The following is a 16,636-nucleotide window of genomic DNA, read 5'->3' as shown; positions in this document are numbered from 1 at the left end:
TATTTAAGCTTAAATAAATTGTCCAACTCATAGTGGGAGCCCTGTTTTGCTATTATAACATTCCAATCTGTATATTTTTCAGGTCAGGTGACTTGTCCAAAGTCATAAAATTACTTAACTAGTTATCTAGAATGTTTTCTGAGTCTCTGTGAAATGTTCTTTTCTCCACACTACATTATACACCTTTTCTTATAGACTTCTTTTTAAATAGGCATCATTAAACTGTGTTATTTGTTCACATAAAGAAGTTTCCAGTGCTTTTTAACATAGGTAGACATGAAAATACAACTTAACTATAAATCCAGATGATCTGAAATCAATATGCTAACAAATCAAGTATTTAATATCTATTTAATTTGTCAAACTTTTGTTTGACATTTTATATTTCAGGAGAACTAAAGAATAAAGGTGAGAAATGATTTTGATAACTCACATCTTTTAAAATTTATTCAAGTAAATTTGAACTCATGGCTTAATATTTACTCTATATTACGAACAAATAGAGGCCTTAAAGAATTATCCCATGGTTTATTCTTCTAAACATAGTTATTGTAGAATCACAGTATTTATACCATGAGGGACTTAAATCGTAATGATTTCAAGATAGGTATCCTTCAGATCATTTACTTATGTTCAACTTTTTTTTTTTTTACTTTTTATTTTGACAAAAATTTGTACTTACAGAAAAGTTACAAAAACAATACCAAGAATTTCTGAACCCCCTTCATTCAGATTTCTCAAATATTAACGTTTTATCACATTTTCTTTATCCTTCTCCAGCTTTCTCATTTGAGAGTAATTGCTGACGTGATATATTTTCCCCTTAAGTGTTTTAGTGTGTATTTTCTACAAACGAAAACATCCTCTTATATATCCACTTTACAATATCAAAATCAAGATTTTAACACTGATACAATACTATTACCACTCTATAGATTTTATTCAGATTCCACCAATTGCCTACTAATATATTTTACAGCAAAGGGAAATCTCTGATCATACATTGTTTTACACCATCGTCTCTCTAGTCTCCTATCTGGAACGGTTCCTGAGTCTTTCTTTGTGTTTCATGATGCTGATATTCTTGGAAGAGTACAGGCAAGTATTTTCTAGACTGTCTCTCCATTTTGGCATTTCTGATGTTTCCTTATGACTAGATTCAGGCTATTCCAACTTCTGTTAGGAATATCACAGAAACGGCTTTCATTATCCCACAGAGAGCCTTGTCCACCATGGGCATAACTTGCCTGAACACACCATGGACAGGTCTCTAGGACAGGGACCCTCCACAGCAAAATTCTACATATTTTATGCTAAGGAAAGAGAACCACTAGTCCACTGACTCTGGAACAATGGTAACTGTTTTATGTAACTGTTCCTGATTTACAGAGAGCCCTTGTTATATAAGTCCCTGTCTCAGCTCAGCTGCTAGGAGCATCTATGATTTTTCTGTTGAGTGATGATCTTCCTAAGCTCCCAAATGGAGGAAAATGAGACCCCCAAGATAATCTGGATTTGTTTTTCTTCATTTCTTCTCTTCTCTTTGCTTCTTGCTTCTTTCTCTCTTTTATAAATCACCAATTCCTCTCCCTTGAGGACAGCCTTGAAAGGAAATTTTCACCTGAACACAATTTCAGGGAAGAATAAGATGACAGACACATTCCTTTGACAAAGTGATGGAGAGGTGAGAGGAAACTAATACATGAAAGTTGATGGTTTGATTTGGTTTAATTTTAGTATCACCCTTTCCCCTGTAACTACTTATTGCTCCATGAATAGACAGAAATGCAAAACCCACATCCTACCTCAGCCACTGCTCACAGGGGTTCAGACTGAAAGATGGAAGGAGTCCTCCTGGAGGCTCATCACATTGCAGTGGGGGGAGTTGAGTTGGGAAGTGGGAGGTAAGAACTCAGAACCTGGGACAATGAAAGGAACGTAGGCTTGGGAGACTGAAAGACCTTGGCCTGTGCCCTGTCATTGTTGATTATTAGCTGGGTGATCTTGTCCAGTTACATAGGCTGTCTGAGTCTTGGACTTCCTATTTGAAAAGTGGGGCTATTGACACCTAAGTTACGAGGTTGATATGAGGATTATAAATAAAATTTATTTATGAAGAGCTTGGCATTTTGCAGAGTTCAGTGAACTATATCATTTATCTAAATTTACTTTGTCAAGACGGCCATAATTTGGGAGCCCTCATGGAGAACAGATTTCCTTTCCTATTTAGAAAAAAACTTATGTTAATAATGGCCCCAATATTGTTCAGTGATGAATTAAAGACCTCCACAAACTCTGTGTAGGAATAAATGGGAAGCCAATACTTACCTTGCTGGATGTAAGAACATTACATGTTCTTCTATGTAAATTAGCAAATAGATCTGTATATCAAGAAATGTCTGGAAAGATGTTCACCAAAAATGTTAATGGTGGTTATCTCTGGGATGTGGAGTTTCAGAAGATTTTATGTTTTCTTCTTTGTACTCTCTTTATGGTTTAAATTTTTTCACAAGAACACACAAAACTTTTTTTAAAAGATATTTACAAAAAATGAAACAAGCAAAGGATTACTAAAAAGGTGTTCTGGCACCCAATGTATTTTATTCCTGAAAATCTAGCAGAAATTTCAGAGTCACCCTTAAGAATTGACTGTTAGGGAAGCTCTGAACTTGATCTTTTCCTCAGTTTTCACTGAACCAGGCACTCTGATACTGAACCATCCAGGAAATATTATCTCATTTAACTCTCAGAACAACCTATGAGGTATGCATTAATGTATCACCATTTTAAAGATGAGGAAATTGGAAAAGTTAGAGAGATTAAGGAAATTGCCTAGGGCCATACTTCTGGTATGTACCACTGCTAGAATTCAAAACTAAACTTGCCCGCATCCATTACTAGTGTTTGTCAAACTGTGTTCCATGGAACACTATGTTCTCTGAGCTGTTAATAAGTAACCTGTAATATATGAATAGGTTTGTAGTTATATAAGTAGACTTTTCTCTTAGACACCCACAATGTACATTAGTACATATCAGTTTTCACAGAAGTCACTCATTAAAAAAACTGTTAATTATTTTATGTTTTATTTTTATTTAATCTCACTTCCAAAACTATTGACCATGGATACCTCTCATTCCCTATGGTTTTGTTTGTTTTTGTTTGTTTGTTTGAGGAATATTTATTAACATCTCATAAATCTAATAGTCCCTGTAACACCAAAGCTGTCTTGCTGTGGCTCCAAATCTAAAATTGGATCAGATAAGGCTGGAGAGCAAGAATTGATAGTTTCTTGAAACTTCTGTCCAACTTTAGCCACTTCTAAGCTTGATTACCTTCAACACTGTATTAGATGACCTGCAAGTATGGGTTAAAGAAAAGAAAGAGATTGAACTAGAAATCCATGAGACAGCTTATCAGCCTGAGCTCTCTGCTTGGAGGAAAATTAGTAAAGGGTGAACTTCCTCCCTGGCCTCCACGTTGGGTGTGGGAGGTGCTGCAATTAACTGCAGTTCAGTCACGGAGGTTTCCTGGAAACTGACGTCAGGGGCTTTCTTCACAGGGCCACATTAGTCACAGATTTTGACTGCAGAGGGTTGTCAGTTTTTCCAGTGGGGTTGGAAGGGGTGGAAACTCAATAACTGACCAGCTACAGTGAAGAAAGGAAAGGGGAATTCTCTCTTGATTTATGTAAAAGCTGGGTTCATTGTTGCATATGGTAAAAGTAGTAATGATCTTCACAAAATGGGTGGCTTTTCTCCTTCCGTTTGGTGCAAGTCTAAGTGGAAAATCAGGAAGGAGAAAGAGGTTCTTTTTCCTGTCTGTGAAGGAAAGAATCAGTGGGGATATCCGCAGGTTTGTGGGCACCTCATTAGTTGGTGCTCTGTGGACAATTAGATTACAGGGTCCTGAAGCAGCTGTCACAGGATCTGAAGATATTGGACATGAGATCACTCTAGGAGGCATCTGGACCAGTCTTCTTCTGGGTCGGTTATTTTCAATGTCTGAAAGATTAGATTAATGGCACAATAAATCTCAAGCCCAAAGCTCCTCACTCTGCAGTGTCATGTTCATTCCACTACACAAGATAATTTAGAGTTAATGAGCAAAGTTCCAGTCATTTGTTCATTCAACCATCTTACTTTTTTAGTGTAATTAGGTACTGTGTTAGGCCTCGAGGATTCAAAGATGAATCCCTCAAGAAGCTGACAGTCTAGTGAGCCTAGACTCAGGATGATTAGTAGCTAACCTAATTAAGGGGTCACAGGGAAAGAAAGGGGCAAATTCCAGCAAAGGACTGCTGAGCAAAGGTAAGGAAGGAAGAATGGAGAAAAGTATTCAATGTTACTTGCTAGATTTTAAAGTATAAGACCAAGAACGTTGCTATGAATTTGGAGAGATGGACAGGAGCAAATTAGGAAGGACCTTTTAACATATGTATACATGCATAAAACCTAACTACAAACACTGTAAATTAACAATACAATAAATAAATAAATAAAGTTGTAAATTTTCCTCTAAAAAAAAAAACTGAAGAGGAACAGTCAGCTCTACCCACCACCAGTACCTCCCATCAGGAAACCTACATAAGCCTCTTAGATAGACTCATCTATCAGAGGGAAGACACAGAAGGAAGAATAACTACAATCCTGCAGCCTGTGAAACAAAAACCACATTCAGAGAAAGATAGACAAGATGAAAAGGCAGAGGCCTATATACCAGATGAAGGAACAAGATAAAACCCCAGAAAAACAACCAAATGAAGCAGAGATAGGCAACCTTCCAGAAAAAGAATTCAGAATAATGATAGTTAAGATGATCCAGGACCTCGGAAAAAGAATGGAGGCAAAGATCGAGAAGCTGCAAGAAATGTTTAACAAAGACATAGAAGAATTAAAGAACAAACAAACAGAGATGAATAATAAAATAACTGAAATGAAAACTACACTAGAAGGAATCAATAGCAGAATAACTGAGGCAGAAGAATGGATAAGTGACCTGGAAGACAGAATGGTGGAATTCACAGCTGAGAAACAGAATAAAGAAAAAAGAATGAAAAGAAATGAAGACAGCATAAGAGACCTCTGGGACAGCATTAAATGCAACAACATTTGCATTATAGGGGCCCCAGAAGAAGAAGAGAGAGAGAAATGATCAGAGAAAACATTTGCAGAGATTATAGTCGTAAACTTCCCTAACATAGGAAAGGAAATAGCCACCCAAGTCCAGGAGGCGCAGCAAGTCCACTACAGGATAAACCCAAGGAGAAACACGCTGACACACATAGTAATCAACTTGGCAAAAAATTAAAAACAAAGAAAAATGATTGAAAGCAGCAAGAGATAAATGACAAATAACATACAAGGGAACTCCCATAAGGTTAACAGCTTATTTCTCAGCAGAAACTCTACAAGCCAGAAGGGAGTGACATGATATACTTAAAGTGATGAAAGGGAAAAACCTACAACCAAGATTACTCTACCTGGCAAGGATCTCATTCAGATTCGATGGAGAAATCAAAAGCTTTACAGAAAAGCAACAGCTAAGAGAATTCAGCACCACCAAACCAGCTCTACAACAAATGCTAAAGGAACTTCTGTAAGTGGGAAACACAAGAGAAGAAAAGGACCTACAAAAACAAACCCAAAACAATTAAGCAAATGGTCATAGGAACATACATATCGATAATTACCTTAAACGTGAATGGATTAAATGCTCCAACCAAAAGACACAGGCTTGCTGAATGGATACAAAAACAAGACCCATATATATGTTGTCTACAAGAGACCCACTTCAGACCTAGGGACACATACAGACTGAAAGTGAGGGGATGGAAAAAGATATTCCATGCAAACGGAAATCAAAAGAGAGCTGGAGTAGCAATACTCATATCAGATAAAATAGACTTTAAAATAATGAATGTTACAAGAGACAAGGAAGGACACTAGATTTAAACCCACGCACCTATGGTCAACTAATCTATGACAAAGGAAAAGATAGACAATGGAGAAAAAACAGTCTCTTCAACAAGAGGTCCTGGGAAAACTGGGCAGCTACATGTAAAAGAATGAAGTTAGAACACTCCCTAACACCATACACAAAAATAAACTCAAAATGGATTAGAAACCTAAATGTAACACTGGACACTATAAAACCCTTAGAGAAAAACATAGGAAGAACACTCTGACATAAATCACAGCAAGATCTTTTTTGATCCACCTCTTACAGTAATGGAAATAAAAACAAAACTAAACAAATGGGACCTAATGAAACTTAAAAGCTTTCGCACAGCAAAGGAAACCACAAACAAGATGAGAAGACAACCGTCAGAATGGGAGAAAATATTTGCAAATGAATCAATGGACAAAGGATTAATTTCCAAAATATATAACCAGCTCATGCAGCTCAATATTAAAAAAACAAACAACCCAATCCAAAAATGGGCAGAAGAACTAAATAGACATTTCTCCAAAGAAGACATACAGATGGCCAAGAAGCACATGAAAATCTGCTCAACATCACTAATTATTAGAGAAATGCAAATCAAAACTACAATGAGGTATCACCTCACACCAGTTAGAATTGGCTTCATCAGAAAATCTACAACCAACAAATGCTGGAGAGGGTGTGGAGAAAAGGGAACCCTCGTGCACTGTTGGTGGGAATGTGAATTGATACAGCCACTATGGAGAACAGCATGGAGGTTCCTTAAACAACTAAAAATAGAATTACCATATGATCCAGCAATCCCACTACTGGGCATATACCCAGAGAAAACCACAATTCAAAAAGACGCATGCACCCCAATGTTCACTGCAGCACTATTTACAATAGCCAGGTCATGGAAGCAACCTAAATGCCTATCGACAGACTAATGGGTAAAGAAATGTGGTACATATATCCAATGGAATATTACTCAGCCATAAAAGTGAACAAAATTGGGTCATTTGTTGAGACATGGATGGATTAGAGACTGTCATACAGAGTGAAGTAAGTCAGAAAGAGAAAAACAAATATTGTATATTAATGCATATATGTGGAACCTAGAAAAAATGGTACAGATGAACCAGTTTTCAGGGCAGAAATTGAGACACAGATATAGAGACCAAACAGATGGACACCAAGGGGGAAAGCCACGGGTGGGTGGGTGTGGTGGTGTGATGAATTGGGCGATTGGGATTGACATGTATACACTGATGTGTATAAAATTGATCACTAATAAGAACCTGCTGTATAAAAAGATAAAATAAAATTCAAAAATTAAAAGAAGGATGCTAAGTTGTGACAGCAATAGGAAAAGAATACCAACCGCATGCAGTAGCTACCTAAAAAAATAAAATAAAATAACCGTCACTACAGTCAAAGTAACAAACATATTCATCACTCACAAAATATTATTCATGGTCTTTTGTGATCTCTTCTTCCTGTCCTTCCCTGCTCCCCCTCTATTTACCCCATGCCATACTCCTCTACCCCAGTTCCAGGCAATCATCCATCTGCTTTCTGTTGCTATAGTTTTCATTTTCTAAAATGTTATATAACTGTAATCACACATTAGGTACTCCTGTTTTGTCTCGCTTCTTTCACTCACCTTAATCATTTGGAGATTCATCTATGCTCTAGAGTGTACCAACAGTTCATTCCTTTTTATTCCTGAGTAGTATACCATTATATAGTTATACCACTGTTTATTTATCCATTCACCTGTTGTTAGAGCTCTAGGTTCTAAATTAGCTTCCTGGACCTAATTCCAACATATGTGTGTGAGGCGGCTTCCCCATACTAACAAGCAATTCTTGGAGACAAGCAGAGTGTCCAAGAATTCAACTCAATTCTGACACTGTCTACCCAGAGATAGAATCATATTCCATGAGTAAAGGGCTCAGTCCCACAAGACTTCCTTCCATTTAAGATACCAGTCCCAAGTCCAGGTTGTAACTTGTGTTTCTGACCTCCTTCCTATAAGTCAGAGGTTCCCATAACTTCTTTTTGGAATCTGGATAGAAGCCCTTTATCTCATATGTGATTTGGAAGTATTTTCTCCTCATCTGTGGCTTGTCTTTTCTTTCTCTTAACAGTATCTTTTGAAGAGCAGAATTTTTAAAAAATTTTAAAGAAGTCTAATTTATCAGTTCTTTTATGGATTGTGCCTTTAGTGCCTTATCGGAGAATTCTTTGCCCTATCGAGGTTGCAAATATTTTCTCCTATATTTTCTTCTGTAGTATTATAGTTGTAGGTTTTATATTTAGGTCTATGACCTATTTTTTACTTAATTTTTGAGATATATGTATCCAAATTCATTTTCTTGCATATTTGCAATATCCAATTTTTCCAGTATCATGTTGAAAAAAATATCCTTTCTCTGTTGTATTAACTTTTTATCTTTGTTGCAAGTCAATTGTTCATATATGTCTAGTTCTCTGTTCTGTTCCATTAATCTATTTGTTTATTTTCATGCCAATACTGTGCCTTCTTTATTGTTGTAACTTCATAGAAAGTAGCAAAATCAGGTAGTGCTTGTCCTCCACCTTTGTTCTTTATCAAATTTGTTTTTGCTATTCTAAGACCTTTGCATTCCCAAGTGAATTTTAGAATCAATATTCAAATGTCTACAAAGAAGTCTGCTGTGACATTGATTGCAATTACAATGAATCTATCGATAAATTTGGGAAGAATTGACATTTTAACAGCACTGTCTCTTAGCCCATGTACATGGTATATCTCTCCATTTATTTATATCTTTTTCAATTTCTCTCAGCAATGTTTTTTTGTTTATTTATGTTTGTTTTTTAGTTTTCAGTGTGTAGTTGTTTCACATCTTTTGTAAGATTAATTCTTAAATATTTCATAGTTTGATGCTATTGTAAATATATTTTTTAAAAATTGAGTTCTGAATATTTGTTGCTAATATGCAGAAGAACTATGGATTTTCTTTCTTTATTTAAGTATAGTTGATTTATAATATTGTGTTATTTCAGGTGTACAGCATAGTGATTCAGTATTTTTGCAGATTATACTCATTATAGGTTATTACAAGATGATGCATATAATTCCCTGTGCTATGCAGTATATCCTTGCTGCTTATGTATTTTATATCTAGTAATTTGTATCTGTTATCCCATACCTTTAATTTGTTCCTCCATCTTCCCTCTCCCATTTGGTAAACACAAGTTTATTTTCTATATCTATGAATCTGTTTCTGTTCTGCATATTCATTTATTTTTATTATATTTTAGGTTCCACATGTAAGTGATATCATATAGTATTTGACTTTCTCTGACTTATTTAACTATGCACAATATTCTCTAGGTCCATCCACATTGTTGCAAATGGCAGTATTTCATTCTTTTTTATGGCTAATATATATATTATATATATATATTTCTTTATTCAATTCAATATCTTCTTTATTCAATTGTCTGTTGATAGGCACTTGGGTTGCTTCCATGTCTTGGCTATTTTCAATAGCCAATAGGCTATGAACTTTAGGGTGCAACTATCTTTTTGGATTAGAGTTTTTGGTTTTTCTCAGTATATAACCATGAGTAGAACTGCTAGATAATATGGTAGTTCTATTTTTAGTTTTTTGAGGAACCTTCATAGTTCCTTAGTGGTTGCACCAATTTACATTCCCACCAACAGTGTACAAGGATTCCCTTTTCTCCACATCCTCACCAACATTTGTTATTTGTAGACTTTTTGATGACAGCCATTCTGACAGATGTGAGGTGATACCTCACTGTGGTTTTGATTTGCATTTCTCTAATAATTAATGATGCTGAGTATCTTTTCATGTGCCTGTTAGCCATCTATCTGCATGTCTTCTTTGGAAAAATGTCTGTTCAAGTCTTCTGCCTGTTTTTGATTGGATTATCTGGTTTTTTGATATTGAGTTGTATCAGCTGTTTATATATTTTGGATACTAACCCCTTGTTGGTTGCATAATTTGCAAATATTTTCTCCCATCCCATAGGTTGTTTTTTTATTTTGTTGATGGTTTCCTTTGCTGTGCAAAAACTTTAATTAGGTCTCATTTGTTTATCTTTGCTTTTATTTCTTTTGCCTTAGGAGACTGATGCAAGAAAATATTGCTATGATTTATGTTGAGAGTGTTCAGCCTATGTTCTCCTCTAGGAGTTTTATAGTTTCTGGTCTTACATTTAGGTATTTAAACCATTTTGCATTTATTTTTGTATATGGTGTGAGAGAATGTTCTAACCTCTCTGTTTTACATGTGGCTGTCCAGTTTTCCCAGCACAACTTTTTGAAGAGACTGTCTTTTCTCCATTGTGTATTCTTGCCTCTTTTGCCATAAATTAATTGATCATAGGTGCATAGATTTATTTCTGGGCTCTCTATTCAGTTCCATTGATCTATGTATCTGTTTTGGGGCTGATACCATGTTGTTTTGATTACTGTAACTTTGTATTGATCTTATGGATAAAATCTTATAGAAAAGCCCGCAAGAACTTTTTGGCCAACACAATAGTACATGTGAAGTCTGGGATGGTTATAATCCCAGCTTTGTTCTTTTTTCTCTGTACATTGACCAAGTATCTCCCAGACTAAGATATATCTATGGATAAATTATTTGTTTAAGTAGAATTTTAATTAATTTAACTCTTAAGATGTAAAATTTACCAGTCCTTATCTCCAAATTTTTGAGATTCCTTACAATAGCCCTTTGCGCAGGCAATATCAGGTAATGAAATAGAATGAAATAGATTTGAATATGTCAAGTCCCAAAGAACAGTACTAACTGCCATGGAAATACAAAGATTTTCAGCTGGATTGATGAAGGAGGTGACATTCAAATAAACACATTCAAATGAGTGTAGTCTTTTTGAGCAGCTAACTCTTGACTATGAGGCCTGGGAAATACTCAAATCCATCTAAATAAACATGGGTTCCATTTATTGAGTACTGGTCATACATCAGTCTCTTTGGTAAGATGATTTAACCTTTACTTCTACCCTATAATGTATAAGTATTACCTCATTTTACACAGGGATAAATTGTAACTGGAAATGTTAAGTAGGTTTACAAATCTCACACACCTGTTCAGTGACATAGGTGAAAGTTGACTTCAACTTTGACTTCAAAGCCTATGTAATAAATCATTATACTTTTATTTTTTTACCTCTTAAGCATTTCCAAATAAAATTAAAATCTACCTTTATTTTAACTTTGTTAAAGTAATTATTAACAATTAAGAATAATTCTGAGGGTCAAGATAAGAAGGAAGGGAAAAGAGAAGGACAAAATAAAGAAATAGGAAAATGGTATGAGATAGATATAAGTATTTGACCTTTTTAACAGAGAAGATTACTCTATTATGTAACATAAGTAGCTCATCAGGCTTATTTATAGCCTGAATGAACTATCACTTAAGACCATCTGATTTCTGGGTATCTTGACACTGCAATGAGGGTATGATGGATTATAAAAGCAATCTATGCACTAGAAAAAGCATAGTTCTAATGGGAGAAAAAACAAAAATTGACTTTATTGCTTTGTATATCAGTCTTATGTGCAGTTTTAAAATATGAGTCACTATACAGAAACTCATTACTTCTGAGAGAAAATTCAAAACTGTGTATCTGGATCTCTAGAATTGAGGACCAGACTGTGGATACTGATGTCCTCACTGAAAAACAAAATTATATTTTTAAAAATTTCAAGCTCTCATTGTAATCTCTTTTTGTTTCTTCACTGGATATTTGTTGCTCAATATTATCTCTGCTGTAAGGTTGACATTTTCTGGAGGATTGCTATTGCTTAGTCATGTTTATATCTCCCACAGCACCTAGAACAGAAAACACCATATATGTTTCTTCAGTAGAAGGATGAATGAGGCATAGATATGTTCCCCACATTTTCATGTGGAGAAGTTCATAGACCAAATGTAGAGTGTATATGCAACTCAGGGTATATAAGAAACTGGTGGATCAAGTCACTGACCTTCTCCACAGCTGATTGACCAGCCTATCCCTGATCCCAGGGCTTCCTTCAGTCCCTGAGCACTGACATGGTATGTGTCACTGACTCAGCCTCCTCTAAGAATGGCTCTATTACTTACTTCTAGAGTGCTTAATTCAATGTTAAGCATCTTTAGCTTGCTGAATTGAAACAAACGTGGTGTCCAAGATGAACCAATTGGTTCCTCAGTTCAGAGACTAAAAGAGCAAGAAGTTTGGGGAAACTTTCCAGAAAAGATTCACAGCTCAAACCCAAGGTGATGCTGGAGATCCTTGAACCCTGGACATATGTGTCCTCTGATCTCTGGTGCCACTTTGCAGAGCCAGGTCACTTATGTCCTCTTTTCTTCCTTCTACATTTTAGGGCAAGAATATCTCAGCATGGGCATAAGTAGCTTGAAATTGCTGAAGTATGTCCTGTTTTTCTTCAATTTGATCTTCTGGGTAAGTCTGTCTCTTATGAGCATGGTTGAACTCACCTCTTCCTAGCTACACTCTACTTCTCTCTCCTCTCCTGAAGAGCCTGGTGTGGAGTGGAACCCACACATGCCCAGGTCAGGTGCAGTATACACAGCCTAAGAGGAAGGGGATGATAATTTTCTCCCCTCTTTCCATCCTGCCATAATATAAGCCTGCAAAATTGAAAGATACCAGTGCAGCAGAGGATACTGTTTCTCTGGGAGCTTTAGGCTATTACTGCTCACTGCTGACATCTATGGGTCAGAAACCTAAGACTCTACATTCCCTGTATTTAATGGCTCTTTTCTTCTTGCTCCCCCGATGCCCAAACCTAACCCCTTGGAAAGAATAGATGATTGAAAAGGAAGTCACCTTTTCTGGGGAGGTGTCACTATACCAGATTAAGCAATTGAATTTCAGACATAGGATAGGTTGGTACTCATGTTTCTATGAGAAGATTCTTAAAAGTTTGGCTTCTCTAGTTTTCTGCCAAGAAAGATGAACTTCTCAACCAGGGTATTCCCTTTACATGGTTGTGGTTTCCAAAGGGAAGACCATATATAAGTAGTTGAGGGAACAAGGAGTAGGGATCTGAATCATGAAGATCTGGAAGCAAGAGTGGGAATCTGAAGCATGAAGATACTCTGTTACCCATAGGAATGAGCTTTCCCTGGTATCTGATATGGGTAGGATGAGGCATGAGTGGGACATCACAGGAGATGATAACTTTTTTTCTAAGGGCATGGGGAAATCTGGGTAAATAGTTTGTTGTGTAGAACCAATAGAAAAAGGTGATTCTAATCTCATGTAAGTGAGTATGAGGAGATATTCAAGGACCACATTTTATTTCAGAATGTTATGTGATTCTTCCTTTCAGCTCTGTGGCTGTTGCATTTTGGGCTTTGGGATCTACCTCCTGATCCATAACAACTTTGGAGTGCTCTTCCATAACCTCCCCTCTCTCACGCTGGGCAATGTGCTTGTCATCGTGGGTTCCATTATCATGGTGGTTGCCTTCCTGGGCTGCATGGGATCCATCAAGGAGAATAAGTGCCTGCTTATGTCGGTGAGTTACTCTCACAGTTGATGTGGTGCCCTAAGTGGGGAGACATGATGCCTTGGCTTAAGCCACAAGCAAGATATTTTCTGGCAACTCACCTATTAGTGCAGGGAAATCATAGGAACATAAAATTGGCACCTCAGGTCAGTCCACTCTGTCTAGACCAGTAGTATTTTGTTCTTGACTGCGGTCCTAGGGATAGATAAGAGAGGGCATTGCTATCCTCCTTGACATCCATTTTACACTGTTAATGATGAACTTATCATTATAATTTGCCTTCATAACTTTTATTTCTTCTTTCTTTTTCCTATAGATTTCATCATTTATTTTATTTTAAAAATTTTTATTGGAGTATAGTTGATTAACAATGTTGTGTTGGTTTCCAGTGTACAGCAAAGTGAATCTGTTATACATAAATATATATCCACTCTTTTTTTGTTTTTAGATTCTTTTCCCATGTAGGCCATTACAGAGTATTGAGTAGAGTTCCCTGTGCTATACAGCAGGTTCTTATTAGTTATCTATTTTATATATAGTAGTGTTTCTATGTCAATCCCAATTTCCCAATTTATCTCCCCCCATTTCTTATTTATATCTGGTTGAAATCAACTGTCATCCATCTGCCTAAATCCTCCTCACATTAGTATATATTTCCAGGATCTGACTCAGAGTCACTAACTGATGGAAAATATAGTCTCTAGATTCTTCTGAGTGCTGTAACCCTCCTAAAATGGCAGAGGATGCTTACCTATCTGATATCTGCACTAGATACACCATAGTTTGAGTGACCCAAATGGGTGAAGGCCTAGGCTGCAGCTATTGAGGTCTAACATGAGAGATGCTAGAGCTTTTCACTTGCTCCCTGTCAGTTACCTATCCTAAGGAGCACCTTTAGACTTAGGTTTTTCCTGTAAGATCTATGGAGGAAGAGCTCTTCATTCCTCTGGTGTACTCAGAACAGAGCTCGGTATAACAGTGCCACTCTATCCATAAATATGGGTTCCCAATCACCTTTCTTTTTCCTCAAGTTATGTGGTTAATCTTCTTTCCATTATGGGTCAAGTGTTAAACTGGAGTCAAGAGATAGAATAAGAGGGCTTCCCTGGTGACACAGTGGTTAAGAATCCACCTGCCAATGCAGGCGACATGGCTTCGAGCCCTGCTCCAGGAAGGTCCCACGTGTCGCAGAGCAACTAAGCCCATGTGCCACAACTACTGAGCCTGCACTGTAGAGCCCTGTGAACCACGACTACTGAAGCCCATGCGCCTAGAGCCCATGGTCTGCAACAAGAGAAGCCACCACAATGAGAAGCCGGTGCACAGTAACGAAGACCCAACACAGCCAAAAATAAATAAATTAATTAAAAAAGAATAAAAAGGGGAGATAGAATAAGAAAGTCCTTGTTCTCAGATAGTTCCCAGACTAGTGGCAAAAGATGGAAGATTATAGACTTGGTAAAAAGGTTTTAAGTAGTCAAAATTTGTGTTGGGGTAAAAAATGAAGGAAAGTGAATAAGTGAAAATGTGTTTTCTGTTAATTGTGATTGGCATAAGCACCTAGAGTTGGAGATAAATATGATTTAAGATCATGATTAGAGCGCCTTTTCTCCCCATCTGTACAGGGCTCCTCTCAACCTCTACCATTACCTTCCTCCACCCTAAAATAGCCCTTTGCTTGAAGAAAGGACCAGGCCCCAAATTCTAAAGACACATGGTTCAGTTTACTCGTTTTTGCTCAGTTGTTTCAATAGGCTGATGCTAAAACTTCTTCATTGATTCAACAAATGGTATTGCCTATTCATTATGCACATGGAGCTCAGTGGGCACAATGGGTAGAAGCACAATGGGAAGAAGAGAAAAAAGTTAGAAGACAGCTGATCTGCCCTCTAGAGTCTTGGAGTATAGTTGTAGGAAAAGAACAAATATTCCTCACAAAACAAGAGAAAGCTTATGAAGGCTCAAACAGGCAGGAACAGAACCTCCTGCACATGTGCAGAGACATGCCTGGATGCTCCCAGGGTGGAGTAGAAGTGGGGGAGGAATGAGGATCAGTGCTGTGAGCATCTCTCTTCTTTGTCCCAGTTCTTTGTCCTGCTGCTGATTATCCTCCTTGCTGAGGTGACCTTGGCCATCCTGCTCTTCGTGTATGAACAGAAGGTAAGTTATAGAGAATCAAACTCGTTGTATTGCTAAGAGTGGGTAGTGTGCAGTGGAGAAGAAATTGGCACAAAATAAGTCCTATAATAGAGTTAGAATCAAAGTAGAAGGATGAAGGAAAGAGGGATTAATTGCAATTGGGGAGAGAAAAAAAATCATGAAGGAGATTGCATTTGAGTGGTGTTTTGAAGGATGAATAGGAAGAACAGTAAAAAAGCAAGTTTATCTTCCTCTTATTTACCTATTTACTTTTCTCCATGTGTTTGGCAGTACAGAATATCTGTCTCAGTGCCTAAGAGAACTCATGCTTTGATTGTCCGTTTTCCTCCTTTGTAAAACCAGAGTTCTGGAAGGACAAGAGACCACTGTGTACTTCTTCCTTCAATGCCATCTCATCCTCAGCATTTCTTCCTATATATAAGCTCCCTCCCCTCACTTCCTAGTTCTGAGGAGACCATTTGGAAGGGAGGAGCAGATGGAACCATTTTATTAGCCTACATTAGAAATTCCTTGTTCCTTGAACTCACTTGCTTTTTACAATGTCTTCTCTGCTGGAATGTGCCCCACCCAGCTGAATGACTATGTGGCTGAGGGTCTGACTGACAGCATCCAGCAATATTACTCAGACAACAGCACCAAGGCGGCATGGGACTCCATCCAGTCATTTGTGAGTACAAGTGGAATCCTCCTCGGCTCAGCCCAGACATAATTTTCCAACCTCAGTCCCTGGGGACTAGACAGGTCTTCCTTTCATGAAAGTTTCAGAATCTAAGGTCCACAGCTCCTAGGTTAAGAATAATGCTTGGCTATCACAAACAGGAGAGCATAGGACTCAGCTTGATTGGTACAAAGTTGTCTACATTCTCTTTTACCCTTCATCCACTCAGGCTCATTTTTTAAGCCCTACTAAGAAGTAAGAAAGACCCAAACATGCTATACTGGATTCGTTTATGCATTTTCCAAAATTTTTCTGAAAACAGA

General features: G+C 37.2%; 1 protein-coding gene across 1 annotated transcript in view; it reads left to right on the top strand.

The window, feature by feature from the left end:
* CD53 (CD53 molecule) overlaps nucleotides 1–16,636 on the top strand; it is a 29,891-nt gene that overhangs the window by 3,044 nt on the left and 10,211 nt on the right. The window contains exons 2-5 of the mRNA XM_004263172.3: nucleotides 12,344–12,423; nucleotides 13,316–13,504; nucleotides 15,581–15,655; nucleotides 16,227–16,322. Coding sequence (XP_004263220.1) covers nucleotides 12,361–12,423; nucleotides 13,316–13,504; nucleotides 15,581–15,655; nucleotides 16,227–16,322 — 423 coding nt within the window. The 5' untranslated portion in view covers nucleotides 12,344–12,360. The remainder of the gene's footprint in view (nucleotides 1–12,343; nucleotides 12,424–13,315; nucleotides 13,505–15,580; nucleotides 15,656–16,226; nucleotides 16,323–16,636) is intronic.

Source organism: Orcinus orca, chromosome 1, assembly GCF_937001465.1.
Source record: "Orcinus orca chromosome 1, mOrcOrc1.1, whole genome shotgun sequence".
Classification (NCBI taxonomy): Eukaryota; Metazoa; Chordata; class Mammalia; order Artiodactyla; family Delphinidae; genus Orcinus; species Orcinus orca.
The sequence above is the reverse complement of the archived record's forward strand: the minus strand, read 5'-3'. Positions and strand labels throughout refer to the sequence as shown.